Raw genomic sequence first — 15,854 nt, forward strand, 5'->3', positions numbered from 1 at the left:
CTGTCAGTAAACCCTGCATGCCAAAGTCAATTATATAATCGCACGCTGTCCACCTGTTAATGTTTAATCAGAAAGACGCTCAGCTGCTGCTGCTGCTCGCTCCCATAATGTACATTCACCCCAAAGTTACACAAGCCACAACACTGACAAGATAATGACTTACTGGAAAACATCAGAACCAGTTACTCTGGTGTCTGAGAGCGTGAAGGAAGGACTGAATCCTTGTATGTATGTGACTAATCCTTCAGGGGATGACTCAACAACAACAGCGTCTAAACAGCACAATTCATTGACATCATACAAATATGAAAAGCTTGCATACAAACAATGGAAATGAAATACATCGATACAAACACGATATATTCACACGAAAAACATCATGTATGACTCACTGTCAGTTTAAACATTGTCTTTTTGATCAGGCTACTCTACTTTCTCATAGAGGTGGTAATACGTCAGAAAGCACAAAGATTAAAGGGGCCCTAAAATACTAATTTTCAGGTTCATAAGTGTATTTCGTGCCTCTACTGAGACGTATCTCCCTGCTTTAATGTTGATAAAGCTCTTTAATTTTCTACTTTCTACTTTGAACTTTGGGATTTTAGCCTTTGCAGACCATTTACATGCACAGAAACCTATATAATACACTACAAGACAGAGAAAACCCCCAAAAAGCATAATTAGGCCTCTCAAATCGAATCATATCTAAATAAAAAAATCATATTTTAATCATATCTTCAGCCAAAGTATACGTGTTAAACACATTTGAACACATCATTATAGTCGTATAGTAGGTTAAGGGTAACAGGAACTGGGTTTGTTGTGTAATGGTTGCCTACTCAAACACAGAGAGAGTGATTAAGTTGTAAATATTAAGAGACGTTGTTCCACCGGGTGCTCTTTATAACATCCTGTATTTAAAAGCCTCGGCAAACGAGACAAGTTGAAGAAGAATATGTCAATGTTTATTTTATTTATAACAATCTGATGTGCGTTTGTTTTTATAGACGTTGACCATCCTGTATTTAAAGCCTAGGCACACGAGCACATCACTAGTAATAACAATGTAATGCAATAAGATGAAGAATCTGTCAATGTTTCCGTTATATTTAATAAGATGTTTGTGTTTTCAGACGTTGACCCGGCGGCAGTTCCACCAGCAGGAGGCGATCTGGGAGCTGCTGCAGACCGAGGCCACCTACATAAAGAAACTCCGAGTCATCACTGATGTAAGGAACTACTGTACAGACCACTGATACTCTATGGATGTGTTGCAACGGGCTCCTGTACCCACAGAGATAACACACACAGTGATTCTCTTGTTAGGAACACGGACTTTATCACCACTCAGTAAGCCTTAGAAAAAGACCTTAATCCTGTGATGTGTTGAGTGATAACCTTCTGCTTTGAAGACTTTGTCGGCTTAACCTTTATGCTTTATGCTATAGTATAGGACAAAAATGTCTGCTTTAAAAATGTTTTTTATGATGATATTATTTGGCACTTTCATCAGTCACATTTTTAATCAACTTCAGTCCCGGACAAAATCCCAAATGGAAAGAAAATGTGCTATCTGGTGAAAAGCTATAAAAAATACAAATTGAAATCCTCTAGAACAAAAGGCCGACCAGAATGAAGTGCATGAATTCATTCAGCAATGGCCGTAACATCATACACTTTGGTTTTACTTTTAATAGTCAATTTAAAAGTATTCAGTTCTGTAATTTGTCATCAAAGGTCTGAGAGTATTTCTTAGGGTAATGGAGGATTTCTCCTTTTATTTTATTAATTATTTCCCTACAAAATGTAGATGGATGGATGGATGGATGGATGGATGGATAGATAGATAGATGGATGGATGGATGGATGGATGGATGGATGGATGGATAGGTAGGTAGGTAGATAGATAGATAGATAGATAGATGGATGGATGGATGGATAGGTAGGTAGGTAGATAGATAGATGGATGGATAGGTAGATAGATAGATAGATAGATAGGTAGGTAGGTAGGTAGGTAGGTAGGTAGGAAGATAGGTAGATAGATAGAGGGAAATGTTTTGTGTTGCAGCAGCATAAAAAACAAGGCAATGTACATAAGAGAAATCAAGATACCAGAAATAAACAGTCCAAAATATTTCTGAAATAAAATAGCATTAAAAAGTTAAAAAAAATAGACAGTACTATAGAAGCTGAGGTTGAAATTCCAAGATTCAGAAACAACTACAAAAATGTGCCATAAGCATTGACACAGCAACAATGAAAGAAAAAAGGAAAAGCCAATAAACATTATATTAAAACTCAATCTTCTGTGTGCCCTCCCCAGCTGTTTCTGTGTGGGCTGCTGAACCTGCAGGACAGCGGGCTGCTGACGGAGGTGGAGCCCACCAAGCTGTTCAGCAACATCCAGGAGCTCGTGGTTCTGCACACCGCCCTGTGGAACTCCGTCATGCTGCCCGTCCTGCAGAAAGCCCGGCAGAACCGCGCGCTGCTGGACCCCTCAGACCTGCACCAGGGCTTCCAGACGGTCAGTACACACCACACTGTGATATTATACTTATACTGTCTGTTATGTGGGATTGCACCATCAGGAATGCTTGGAATTTCGCGGTACTCTGTGTAGTGACAATAAAAGGAATCTTAATCTTTATATAGTAACAATATATTCCGATATCTACATAAACAAAGGGTTATCAGGACAGCGTGAACCTGTGGACTTTACCACACAGCACTGATTAGTTCAGGCTAATTAGGTTAATGGGCCATTTAACAAGCTGATTCATTTCTGTACTAACGGTCTTAGTAAAACCCGGGAACCTCGATCAAATATACAGAATGTTTTGATCTGTGTCTTGGATATTATGGATAAAACTCTCAATAACTTAAAACCAATAAAAGGCAAAAAATAGGTTATCTGACAAGTCAACAATATGACTTAATTCATCAATAAAATGTGCTATTGAAACCTAATAGTTTCCATATACCTTCAATCATTTTGGTACGAAACAGGTCAGTTGATAAATTGAATTGTAGTTATTTTTGTATCAATCTCTTAGTAGCTAATTTAGATTTGTATCTATTCTTTTAGACCTTTTACTGTACGAATATCTGGACTTTATATGTATTATCCATGACATTGTGTTCTTTTTGATGTGAAAGTAAATAGTTATTCCTCAGGAAAAGTTAAGTGTTTGCTCAAGTCCGAGGAAATCCCCCCTTTTCTTAATCGACTGATTGAAGGTTACGGGAAAAGTGAAGTACTTTTCTGAAAATCTCTTTTCACATTCCCTTTTGCTTATTCAAGCTGATGTTTATCACACTTTTTATTGCAGCCATTTTTTTTACTTGAGTAAATAAGATATGAAGAAGGAAGTACTTTAATATGCCAGCACCTCCAATACCCATTATATTTGAACACTAAAGATCATTTCTGGATTGTTTTATAAAAGTTTTACTTAAAAAAATATAATGCAATGTTGACGTTAGACTGATGCATAAGTGAATATGTTTCCCTCAGGAGGATGTGAGTAATATTTCTCATGCATGTTTTTGTTTGTGTGTTTCAGTTTGGCTCCAGGTTCCAGCCGTACATCCGGTACTGCATGGAGGAGGAGGGCATCATGGAGAACATGCGCACGCTGCTGCGGGACAACGATCTGTTCAGGACCTACGTCACGGTCAGTCCTCCACTTTTCTACATAAACATGTGTCCCCGGTGTGTCAGGGAAATCACGCAGCGTCAGAAAATAAAACCCTCTCTCTTTTCCTCCGTACCCAAATCTCTAAAAACGGGGGTACAACGGAGCTGATCCAGATTTGCGTCCGATATGACGTAATATCGGAAATGTAGACCCACGCCACTATCAGAAACGTTGCTTTCAGAAACAATGCCCGACTGTTTTGGAAGTAATATGGTCGGTGTTTACATTAGCGAGCGTCGCTAACACTCAGAGCTAACCTGTACTGGAGAGAGTATGTGTAAAATAATAACTCACCTTGTGGTAAACCTGAGAGAGAAAAAGCATTTGAGCTCCATACTGTTTCAGAAATAATCCTTGATGTGGTTTGGAGCATTTAATCACGGTAGCATTTATATATCTGAGACCCATAGAATATGCCTAAAAATAGCATAATAGGAGACCTTTAAAATAATCCCAGATACTCACGGTAAACACACACGGTGTGTTGTTTACATATTTATGCCTCATTAAATGTCTGATTTCCTGTCTTTGTTGTCTCTTCAGTGGGCAGAGACTCATAAGCAGTGCAACCGCCTGAAGCTGATCGACATGTTGGCCAAGCCTCACCAGAGACTGACCAAATACCCCCTCCTGCTGACGAGGGTCCTGAAGAAGACGGACGACCCGTCGACACGGGACAAAGTCAACAGCATGGTAAGAACATTATTAACATGTAACTAAGTTGAACTAACTAACCCATTGGCATCAAGTACTTTTACGTTTAAATACTTGATACGTTATCCTAATTACACTTACATACTTTTAGCTAAATACACTTTCGATACAGGATTGGTCACTTGTTGGTATTAAGTATTTGTACAGTATTATATGATGCTTTTACTAAAGTATAGGATCTGAATACTTCCATTAATTCTATGTTATGTCACTTTATAATTCTGCATTTGCCAGACAGTTTTAGTTACTAAACTGATTACATTTGTTCATATAGCCTTTCTATCTAGGGACAATCATGCACCTTCAAATGTGTTGATTCAGAGTTCAAATGTTTGTAATAAACTGCAAGGATGAAGTGTGGGTTGAAGAAATTGTCCTACTCCTTAAGCTAAATAAACTATTTAAAACCCCTCTGGGACCGGCTGAAAATGCAGCACCACAACATCTAAAAACAGATATTTTCAGAGAAATGTTGTTCTCTCAGGACAAGGACACTACAAACATGATTATTTTTGATGCATCGCTGCAGATTAAACTACCCAACAATATTTAAGACTTACAATTTTCCCAAACATCCACATGACAGAATGTGAACTACTGAAAAACATCTGAAAGTATTTGTGATTTCCCCTCCTCTAGGTGGCGGCAGTGGAAGGCTTCATCAACAGCGTGGAGTCGAAGATGAGACAGCGCCAGGAACAACAGAATCTGGCCACCATTTCTGCCCGAATAGACTCCTACGAGGCTGTGGAGGGCAGCAGTGAGGAGGTGGAGAAGGTAGGAAACTAGTTCCTCCTGGCTTTCTCACGTCTTCTTCAGGAAAGCTCAGTCAGATATGAGACGTTCTGTAAGGATTGACCTCATGCTTTTTTGTCTTTTTTTCTCCTGTCAGATCCTCAAGGAGTTCAACCGCTTCGACCTCATGGCTCCCATGAGAGGAGTTTCCCCGGAGGAGACCCGACAGCTGCATCTGGAGGGACGCTGAAGATGAAAGAGGGCAAAGACAGCCGAGTAAGTCTGACTCTCAGCTTGTAAACACACCACGAGCTCCGCTTATCCTCAACATCTGGCTTCTCGCCTCACATTTCACATTAAAAGGATGACCTTTCTGTCCGACCTGACCTGAGTGTATCTCCCTGCAGATGGACGTCCACTGTGTCCTGTTCACTGACCTGCTGCTGATCACCAAGTCGGTGAAAAGAGTGGAGAAAGTGAAGATCATCCGTCAGCCTCTGCTCATTCAAAACGTCGTCTGTAAGGAGCTCAAAGACCCTGGTGAGTGCTCAGACAAAGACCGATGATCATCTTCCTAATTCAGACACTTTTGACATATATAAGAATCTTCAAATGACTTTAGTTGGATTTTTTGAATATTTATTTTTCTTTGTCAGTGCTTTTACTATTATATGTGATGTTTGGGGATAAATATCACTGTGCATGTTGACTTTTACTGCTGTAGATGTGAAGGGTTTTGCTAGTTCTAACTGTTTTAAATCTTGTTGGTATTGGTCATAGTATGTAAGAAATTCAGTTAGGAATCAAAAACGGTCAGGCAGATATAATGGATTACAAGTATAAGTGACATATAGTCGAATTGAGTTACATTTCCATCTCTGGAGATCACTGACTGACTTTTTACTTCAAGTGTGTACCTTTGTGTCTCAATGTACACCCTTGGAGATCTAATCCTGTGTTGTTGTGCTTTTGCCCCTGCAGGCTCATTCATCCTCATCTACCTCAATGAGTTTAAGAGTGCAGTGGCAGCTTACACTTTACAAGCCAACAGCGCCACCCAGGGGCGAAGCTGGATCGATGCAATCTGCAACGTCCAGGTGAGAGAGACACACCATATCTTATTAAATGTTGTAGACACAGAGCTTGCAAATCAGATTCAGAGACATTATGATGTTGTTTCCAAACTCAATGTGGTTTTATTCCCCCCCCGCAGAACCAGCTCCAGAGGCTGCGCACGGAGGAGGTACTCCGGCAGCAGAGTAGCAAGAAGAGGTGTACGGGCGAGGAAGAGGAGGAGGAGGAAGATGAGAGCAGCAACTCAAGCTCCCCCTGCCTGATGCACAAAACCAGCAGAGCTCAAGGTACTGCATATTACTAATCAACTGTATTAAATAATTAATGGATGCTAATGTGAATGTGATTGCATCATTTGAAAAAAAATTACACTCATTTAATAACTACAATCTTCCAAAGATATTATCATTTTTTTTTAATGAAAACAAAACTTTATACATATAACTTGATGTATTCACAAAACTATACTACTCACTTCAAACTTATTTTTTTTCTACTGGCCTAAATATTATTCTAAAGGTACAAGTCAAGGAACAAGTCAACCCCCATTAAAACTCACAAATAGGCATACATCAAAGTAATCAAAGATCACATATAATTGTGTGATTGTTGATTTTTTGTTTGTGTGTATATATATTTATTATCCGTGAATACTGACCTCTGATGTGTCTCTTTTTACCTTTTAGTTTTAGAGACTTCTTTTAATGGTGTATTGTTTATAGTGTGTTGGATGGAGAACGACGTGTTGAGCGTGTGTGTGTATTAGTGACATTAAACATTTCTGAGTTTCATTAGTAGCGATCCAGTTAACTAACCAAGTCTCTCCTCTCAGCCAATCAGATGGCTCCACTGAGACCCTGTCAGTGATGGACATCGATGAACCGAGCGAACAGCCCCCAGCCCCCAACATGAACCTGGAGGAGTCCGGTGAGAAAGACTCGGACGTGGATCCCCTCTCTGAAAGGTCTGAGGTCGAGCAGTCCACTCTCAGAGTTCACTCCAGTGTTTACTGTGATGAGGAGACGGACCCCCAGAACCGCTCCCTCTCCATGGACAGCGCCTACGGTACCCTCTCCCCCGAATCCCTCCTGGGAGAGCCTCAGCCCGGCCAGACTGAAGGAGAGGAGGAGGTGGAGGAGGCAGAAATAGATGAGATAGAAGAGGAGGATGAGGAGGATGCGGCCTCTTTAGGGTCTCAGATTTCAGTGATCCAGTCCTCCAGACCCCGCCGGCGGCCTCACGTTCAGCCCCGACTCCACTGCCTCCAGAGGCTCTCCACCCTGACTCTCTCCCGCTCCGAGGACAATCTGCTGCAACGCCTCTACGGTAAAACCCAAACAACGGACACACACAGCTCTCAGGGGCCGGACCAATCAGAACGCAGGGTCGCATCGCCGCTGGCTCACAGCAGAAGTCTGACGGAGCTCGGACAAAACTGCCTGGAGATGTTTTCCAGCGACATCGACCGGTCTGAAGACTGCTTGAGCGCCACCTCAAATAAACTCTCTGCCACCCTGAGGAGAGCGGAGGTGAGGCAGGCCCCCGCCACGCCCCCTGGTGAGTGTGAGGAGCCCCAAAACAACAGCTCAGACGGGGAAACGGCGCCACCTGCCTGCGTAGAAAGGATAAAGGACACGACAGCCCCCAGTGATTCGGGGGAGATGTCGCCTAAAAAGAGGAAATCTCCGGTCCAGCAGCACAAGAAGCTGACGCTCGCTCAGCTGTATAGGATACGCACCACTCTGGTCCTCAACTCCACACTCACTGCATCGTAAGTCATTACCTCTGCAATATCAATGTACAGATTTACCACATTAAAAGGAATGGTTCAATATAAGATCAATGTCGTGGCTTCCTTCGAGCCACTAGACGCCTTGAACAGACATTTTTAATTCGAAGGTATCTGTTTGTGTTGATGAGTTGCTTGGCCTCCGATGGTTTGGATGATATTATGCGATGGGTTTGCTCAAAATAAAATAACACACTTGTACACAAGCAACAAAGAAAAGAGGCCTTTGCAATAGTCAAAACAAGTAGGCAAAACTCAAATAAAATAACAAACAATTTAGGTATTCTTTCTTGCTTTCTGTCTTGTTAAGGTTTATATAACTTGATAACTTGAACGGTTAAAAACTGTTCCTCGACCGCATCTTTCCAGCAGGTTGCCCATCACTGTCACTTTAGAGGAGGCGCCGTGGGAATTGTAGTCTTTTATACTTTGGTGGTACTTTGACTACAGACGTCACGATTAGGTGGCCTTTCTTATAAAAACTAAATACTAGCACTAACAATCAATATCATTCTTCTCTTTTTTTAGTTTGAAAGAAAGTGAAGTTTATTCTCGTTAGTGGATATGTGTATTAATGTTCTTTTCTTTTCTTTCTAGGGAGGTATAACCACTCTTCCAATCAGCTGATCAGTGGCACGTGGACGTGATAAGGAACACTTTTTCTTGCTTCGATGGACTGAATTTCTTGAGACACAAATGCACTCTCTCTTGCTGCCCTCTCCCTTCTGGTTGCTTTCTTTTGGACACTGACCGTACCATTGTTGCATTTGAACATTTTCCTTTCTTTGCTGTTGCATTGGTTCCCGAATTTCTCGAGTGGAAGGGAAGGGAGAGGCGGAGAGACATTAACTGCTTGCACTTTGCAACAGAAGTAGCATTATAGGGGCTGGGACCTTAAGGCTGACTGTGAGGGGGGGGGGCGAGTCCTGCATCTTCTCCGTCACCAGAGTGAAAGAGAGGAACAATACGTCTTGAAAATGCTCTCTACACGTGGCTAAATTAAATAAAAAAAACAGCACCTAGGACGTCCTCCTAATATTTATACTACTCCTGGTTTGCTTTAAAAAAAATAAAAAAAATAAAGAAATTGCACAGTTATCTATGTTAAGTAGAAGAATCACTAAGGAGTGAATTTACAGTCACACAATGGATTAGAATGTATTGTTAGCTGTTTGTGTACAAGTGTGTGAGTGTGTGTGTGTGTGTGTGAGTGTGTTTGAATGATTACATGGTCCTTGATTCCTGACTGAAAAAAAACTGATTCCCATCTCCTGTGATTACGCTAACACGCCCCTAAAAAAATGAATGAAAAGTGTACCCAAAAGGTACAAAACATTATGTTTCAACACGCAGGCGGGCTTCCTTCTTTATTGTTAATTTTGGTTATACTAATGCCATTTGGTATGTTGAACTAATGAGAGTTGATTTCCCTAAAAACAATGACTGAATATGAGATGACTAAAACTGTTTTGAGGAATGTCCTGCACTAAATACATCAGATTGAGTGTTCATTAAACTCTTGAGGTATTAAAACCACACACACAAGGGCACAAGAAACAACGTGGTCATAGGAAAAACTAAAAACTGTACCTGTGTATGTTATTCGATGAGATTGAACAAAAACAGTTTGGGTTGGATATTCTGTAATGAGTGATCAGTTGAACTTTTCCCAGGAGATTTACTTAACTGACGTTCAGCTTTTCAGTTCAGTGATTTAAAACCTTATTCCAAACATGGCCCAAACCAAATAGGTTAACTGTTTACTTTGACTTTTTTTTGTTTATGTGTAATATTTATTATGCCTGCTATGTTTTATATATAAGATATTGTTTATATTGTTTTGCTTCCATGATTTGTAAAAAAAAGAAATGTGTTGATGTAGTCTTAATATTTTTTTTCTTGCCAGGCATGAATGTGCTATGAACCAAAATCATGCGTTTTCTCTTTCAGGAATGACGTGTTTAAGTGTCTTACAGAATAAAAATGCTAAAATACTTGATCCCTCTTTGTTTAATCCATTGTGATGGAGTGACTTTAGGGGAATAATTGCATACTGAATTGTATTAAGCATTAAAAAAAACATGAACTGGTCCTACTGCTCTTGTCTGTCATGTTTTAAAAGCAGTTTGCAAACAAATGTGTTCAGAATGAAGTGGATTTACAACACGTTGACAGGTCTTGTCATTTAAAATATGTAAAATGTTAAAAAAAACTAAGTCATAGTATGTCGAAAAAAGTGGAAAAAAATCATAGTATGGTGTGTCGAAAAAGGTCATAAATATGTAGAATAAAGTGAGAATAAAAGTCATGTCAAATATGTAAAACAAGGTAATAAAATAGTATATTCCTATATTCAAGTAGTATCGAATGTCAAAGAAAAAGTAACTAGTAATGTACAGTATGTCTCAAATGGGTAATGGTATAATATTTCAAAAAAAGTCATGAAATAATATGTCCAAAAAAGTAATTGTTTCAATGTATGGTATGTCTAAAAGAAAGTGACACTAGAGTAAGTTGAAAAAAGTCATATTAATGTATGTCGAGAAAAGCAGAATGGCCCATTTCACATTAAGGTACAGGCTATTGCTGAAATATAATAATTGACTCTTGCAGCTGGTAGGAGTTAAGATTGAACATTAATCATCTGTACAGTTTAGATTCTGGGAACTCATTCAGATCACATTTCTCGCCCAGCTGTCTGTCTGGTCCGAGCGTCTGCCTCTGCTTCCCAGAAAGTTAAAAACTGACCCGTCTCCAAAACAAAGTGTCCAACACACATGAGGGACGTAATGCAGGGCTGATGGCAACATCATGGCCAAGGTGTATTTACAGGTGATTATATCAGCTAATCGGTGGATTACAGCATGTTGAGTCCACACAAGCCTCTAAACTGCGGAGGAAAGACAGCGCGGTCCTGTGGGATTTTCAGTTTAATCTGGTCCCAGAATGCAACAGCCCCTCCCACCCTCACATCTGGCCCCGACGGGATTTACTGTTGTAATCCTCGATTTTAAAACAATTTTATTATGCTTTATCGCTGATACGCTGGACTTTAATTATAAAAATGCAGCTTTCTGTTTTAGCATTGAAGTAATTACACATCCGTGCTCTATTAGCCTTTTAGTAAGTAAATCATAGGGTTGTGCCAAAGTCAGCTGTGGCCGCATTATGGCTGCATCCCATATATTACTTTCAGGGGTATGTGGTTTAATGCTATCTATGTTGTGAATTTAAAGTTTGTTTTTTTTAAGTTGGCAATTCTGGATTTCAAAACTATTCTTTTGGCTTTACATTGGAGAAACTTAGACTTGTCAGCATCCTCTAAAAAAATGCTAAATATTTAGACGATGCATACCGTCCCTGTTTGTTTGTGTTGTGTGCACTTCTCTGCATGTCTGGTGTAAATGTACACTGCATACAGATGGGGCAGAGATGAGGTTAACACCACCTGCTGTGGCAGATGTCAAAAACCATGCTGTAAAAAATGTCCGATTAACACAAAGGGGCACTTTGACAAATCCTGATTATACGAGCACTTTCATTTATTAAACTCTGACAATCCCCTGTACTCTTTTTGAGCGGGGATTAAAACCAGGTAGACACCATTGTCTATCCAAACAATCCCTCTCTAAGCTCTGGCTGTTTCCTGGAGCCCCGGCCTGGCTGCCTGTAATCTCAGCAGGGCTTATAGGTCACTACAACCACTACACATTCCCATTCATCAACATCATCCCCTTTAGAGGGACTAGGTGATTGGATTTAGGACATGTTTTACAGGGGCAGAAAAAAGAGAACAGCGAACTAAAGCGTGTTTACAAGAGCTGTGCTGTGAAAAGGCCCGTGGACGAGTGGCGGCCATATGGAGTGGATAACCCTGCAAACATCTGCCCTCCATCAGAGCCGTGTACCGCCATTAGACCGGAGGCTTTGACCTTCACAAGAACATCTGGTCCCTCTTTCTGCTCTCATGGAACCCTGGAAATAGTATTAAACACACAGAGAAATCCATATGAGATGTTTAGACCTCGCTTTGCAACACAGGGATGGTGGACAGCTCAGTTTTATCACCAGATCAAAAAGATTGAGTTAATGGTCAACTCCAGGTTCCTGAATAGTAACTTTTTTTTCACTTAAACTAAACACCATTCTCCTGATGTTATCACATTCTTATTTTAAATCTTATAACTCACTTTTATATGGCCTTTTTTGTTCGTATCTTTTGTAGTTGGTGATTAATGTTTTAGGATTTTATGTACTTTCATCATTTGTTTTTGCACTTAGAAGTAATTTTGGAAAGGTTCTTTAAAAATAAAGCTATTCTAATGATTATTATAAAATTATGGTGGGTTAACAGGCCGGATGTTTGGTCCATTTTGACTTTATACGTCTAAATAATCTGATGAGGAATGGGTCATATAAATGGCCCAATACGAAAACACTATGTATTCATTCAATTATTATAGAAAGAAAAAAAATCAACATGAAATGACCAAAATAAGGTAAATATGAAGTGTAATGGTATCTACCCTTGGATAGTCATTTTAATTTTTGAATAAACACATTAAAATTACATTACAACAATATTGATATCTTCTTCTTCTTTCCTGCCATCTTGATCATATTACAACCCACAGATTTATCTTGTGACCCTTTGAATGTTGCCGATTTCCTAGGTTAAGAAACCATTAACTAAACTACTTCAAAAACTAGCTCTACTTTGATCAGCAATTGTCAACTATATATGCATGAGTATTTACAATCTAATATATCGGTCACAATCAACAATGTGCTGCAGAATGACTACGTTCCCTTTAAATACTCAAATGTAGCTACAAAAAGTAGTTGTACAGAAAGGAAAGGATTTTCTAAATAACAGAGCGTTTTCGTGAAATATAAGTAATATTTCAAATATCCGAGTTCTCCTCTCCCACCACAGGTCTGTTTGGGCGCCCTGACAGATTAATGCCCCCTCTGTTTGGTTTGTTTTCCCTGACAGTAATATCAAGGTGATAATGTATTGCCAGCTGCTCTCTGGCATGAATTCATTCCACAAAGACCTGGCATATGCTCCGGGATCAAATGTCTTGATCCTGGTAAAAGTTGTGTTGTTTTCTAAATTGAAAGAGCATAAGGTCCCACTTTCAATGGACAATGTAAAGTCCTCACCTCAATAATTGTATCAGCTTATAAGAAGCTTACTGTAATTACAATATTGTCGTCTTAGAGCAGTAACCTAAAACATGAAATACAAATCGCCCATTTCTAAATTAAATGAAAACTCGTTCAAAGAGGAGCGAGAGGAGGACAGAGGGATTAACGTGTAAGTCTGGCACATTTAATATTTACAGCACAAACCCAATTAATGGGGAGGGGTGGCGGGTTGCGATCTTCAATGATTTTTGATGCTAAAATGTAAAATTCAGATTCAAATTTGACGGCATTATTGTCATATTTACAGTATATAAGGCAATGAAGATCTTCAGTCACAGGCTCCTCCAGCAATGCAACATAAATATATATAAGATATAAAACAATAAAACTAATTTAAAAACTAAAATAGTACAAGTAGAATAAAACAGTGCAGATTATGTTGCAGACCAATGTGCAAGTAATGCAGATTAAAGGGGACCTATCATGCAAAATGCACTTTTGTACGTCTTTTATACATGAATATGTGTCCCCGGTGTTCCAGGGAACTCACCAAGTGTCAGAAAACACAACCCTCTCTATTTTCCTCCATACCCAAATCTCTAAAAAAGGGGCTGCAACGGATCTGATAAAAACTGATCCAGATTTGAACACTGTCCTGACGTCAGGACGGTGGCGCTACGGCTATTGGGCCAACTCCACCAATCAGGAGGAGACAGCCACGGCCATTGCCGTTCGAAAGCGCTGGAGACGCTGTAGTACATATGCCAGGCCAGTAGATGGTGCTGTTCTCACAGAATCAGCCCTTGCAAAAACAGAGCTAGAAATTTCAAATTGAGTGAAATGAGGCATGGCTAAAATGCATGATCTGATTAAAAAAAAAAAAGTATAAATATGCCTTATATAGGTATGGTCCTACACTATATTATTCAAATATAGCATGACAGGTCCACTTTAAGTAAACTATATACATGTCAGAAAAGATACAATAAGATAAATGGTGCAGATAATGTTGTAAGTGACCAAGTAATGCATGAGTTTATATGTAAATAAGATATAGAACAGAATGCAAAATTCAATATTGTACAGTGGAATACAAATAAAATACTGTTTATTGTAGTAATAAATGATTAAATAAATATGATGGGCAATGTTTCCCTGTTGTCAAATGTGTTTAACTTTAAAGTTGCCTGTCATATTACATACTTGTTTTGGTTTGTTTCCATTTCTGTTGTCGCAAATTCAAAACGTTACTTCAGTTATTCATTACAACTGTTTTTTTTCTGTGTTGTCAATGCTTTTGTGTGTAGCATAGAGGACTGAGCCACACATGCATTTCATTGTGCAACCCTTTCGTGCACAATGACAATAAATGATCTTTAAATCCATAATCTGACAATATGTTTTGTGTTTAATACCTGATATGACTGGCCTTCAAACCCCCTGGTGTGCACAGAGGGGGGGGGGAGAAACAAGAATTGGGGCTCTGTGGGGGGGGCTGTGTTTACGACTTGTGATTCAAATCTCCGACGGCCCTGAGTACGACAAACTACAAATGAGATAAACGCATGCAAAAGAGACACAATACAAGGAAATTCAGAAATAACATCACAATTTTTTGTACACAAAAGCATCATCTTGAAGATAAATGCACAGCTATTAGAAAAGAGATGCCTGACGCTCACAATGCAAAGGAAACTGTTTTCAGGGGGAAATCACAATTATGCTTGTTGTTGCCATTTATATGAAGTTATTGAAGTCGGTTATCTTGAAAATGAAGTTTTTTAGCCTTTTTTTAATTGAATTGTGATGGAAAAATAGATATTATTGTAGATGCATTTCACCTATAGCGTTGGCCTTCTGTAAAGCCATGTTAACATTTTCTAGGAGTCCCCCTGCTCTGTCAGGTCAAATGTTCTGACACAGTGGACAATATCTTCAGACCACACCTGGCAAATTATAAACAGGTTTCTCCCATATAACTGACCTGAATACCTGAACATCTTAACAATTAACAATTACTTCCATCGTATGTGACATCGATCCACAACATATCAGCATTGAAGGGAAAAATAAACACACGAACAAATAGGTAGAAGAAAAATGTGTTATACTAAGTACAATTTTGAGGCAGATATTGTACATTTGACTGTATTTGACAGCTTTAAGTACTATGACTATTAGACATTCAGATTCATTAACTGTATAGTTAATAAAAACCCATCAATGGTACTTTAAATAGCAAATACTTTTATATATTTTTTGAATGCAACTGTCTTTTTACTTGTAACAGACCATTTCTATACTGTAGTGTTAGTTGTTCTTAATAAAATGTGAGTAGTCCTTAATTGTTCAACCATTGCATAGCCTACATTTTGAGAAGATAACTGTATTATACTATCGCTAACTAGCCTACCACAAAATAGCTATTTTTGAATGGTGTATCATTATGAGACGTTCACTATCACCTGTATCACCAATAAAATGTATATTTAATAAAAACCCATCATTGGTGCTTTAAATAGTTTAATGCAAATACTTTTATATTTATTTGTATGCAGCTGTCCTTTCACTTGTATCAGACCATTTCTATATGTCTAGTGTTAGTGTTAAGCTTACATTTTGAGAAGTTAACTGTATAAATACGTGTACAGTAGCTAACTGAGTCATTCCTAGCATTCGGTGCCATTTCAGCT

General features: G+C 39.1%; 1 protein-coding gene across 1 annotated transcript in view; it reads left to right on the forward strand.

Moving 5' to 3' along the window:
- The window catches only part of plekhg5b (pleckstrin homology domain containing, family G (with RhoGef domain) member 5b), an 80,150-nt gene extending 72,154 nt beyond the window's left edge, over positions 1 to 7,996 (forward strand). Inside the window, 11 exon segments of the mRNA XM_034131896.1 lie at positions 1,134 to 1,229; positions 2,324 to 2,524; positions 3,564 to 3,674; positions 4,242 to 4,391; positions 5,052 to 5,189; positions 5,305 to 5,389; positions 5,392 to 5,423; positions 5,555 to 5,687; positions 6,129 to 6,244; positions 6,361 to 6,496; positions 7,041 to 7,996. Of these exon segments, the coding sequence (XP_033987787.1) occupies positions 1,134 to 1,229; positions 2,324 to 2,524; positions 3,564 to 3,674; positions 4,242 to 4,391; positions 5,052 to 5,189; positions 5,305 to 5,389; positions 5,392 to 5,423; positions 5,555 to 5,687; positions 6,129 to 6,244; positions 6,361 to 6,496; positions 7,041 to 7,996 (2,154 nt within the window).
- The last annotated feature ends 7,858 nt before the right edge of the window (positions 7,997 to 15,854 follow it).

The sequence above is a fragment of the Trematomus bernacchii genome, unplaced genomic scaffold (genome assembly GCF_902827165.1).
Source record: "Trematomus bernacchii unplaced genomic scaffold, fTreBer1.1, whole genome shotgun sequence".
NCBI lineage: Eukaryota > Metazoa > Chordata > Actinopteri > Perciformes > Nototheniidae > Trematomus > Trematomus bernacchii.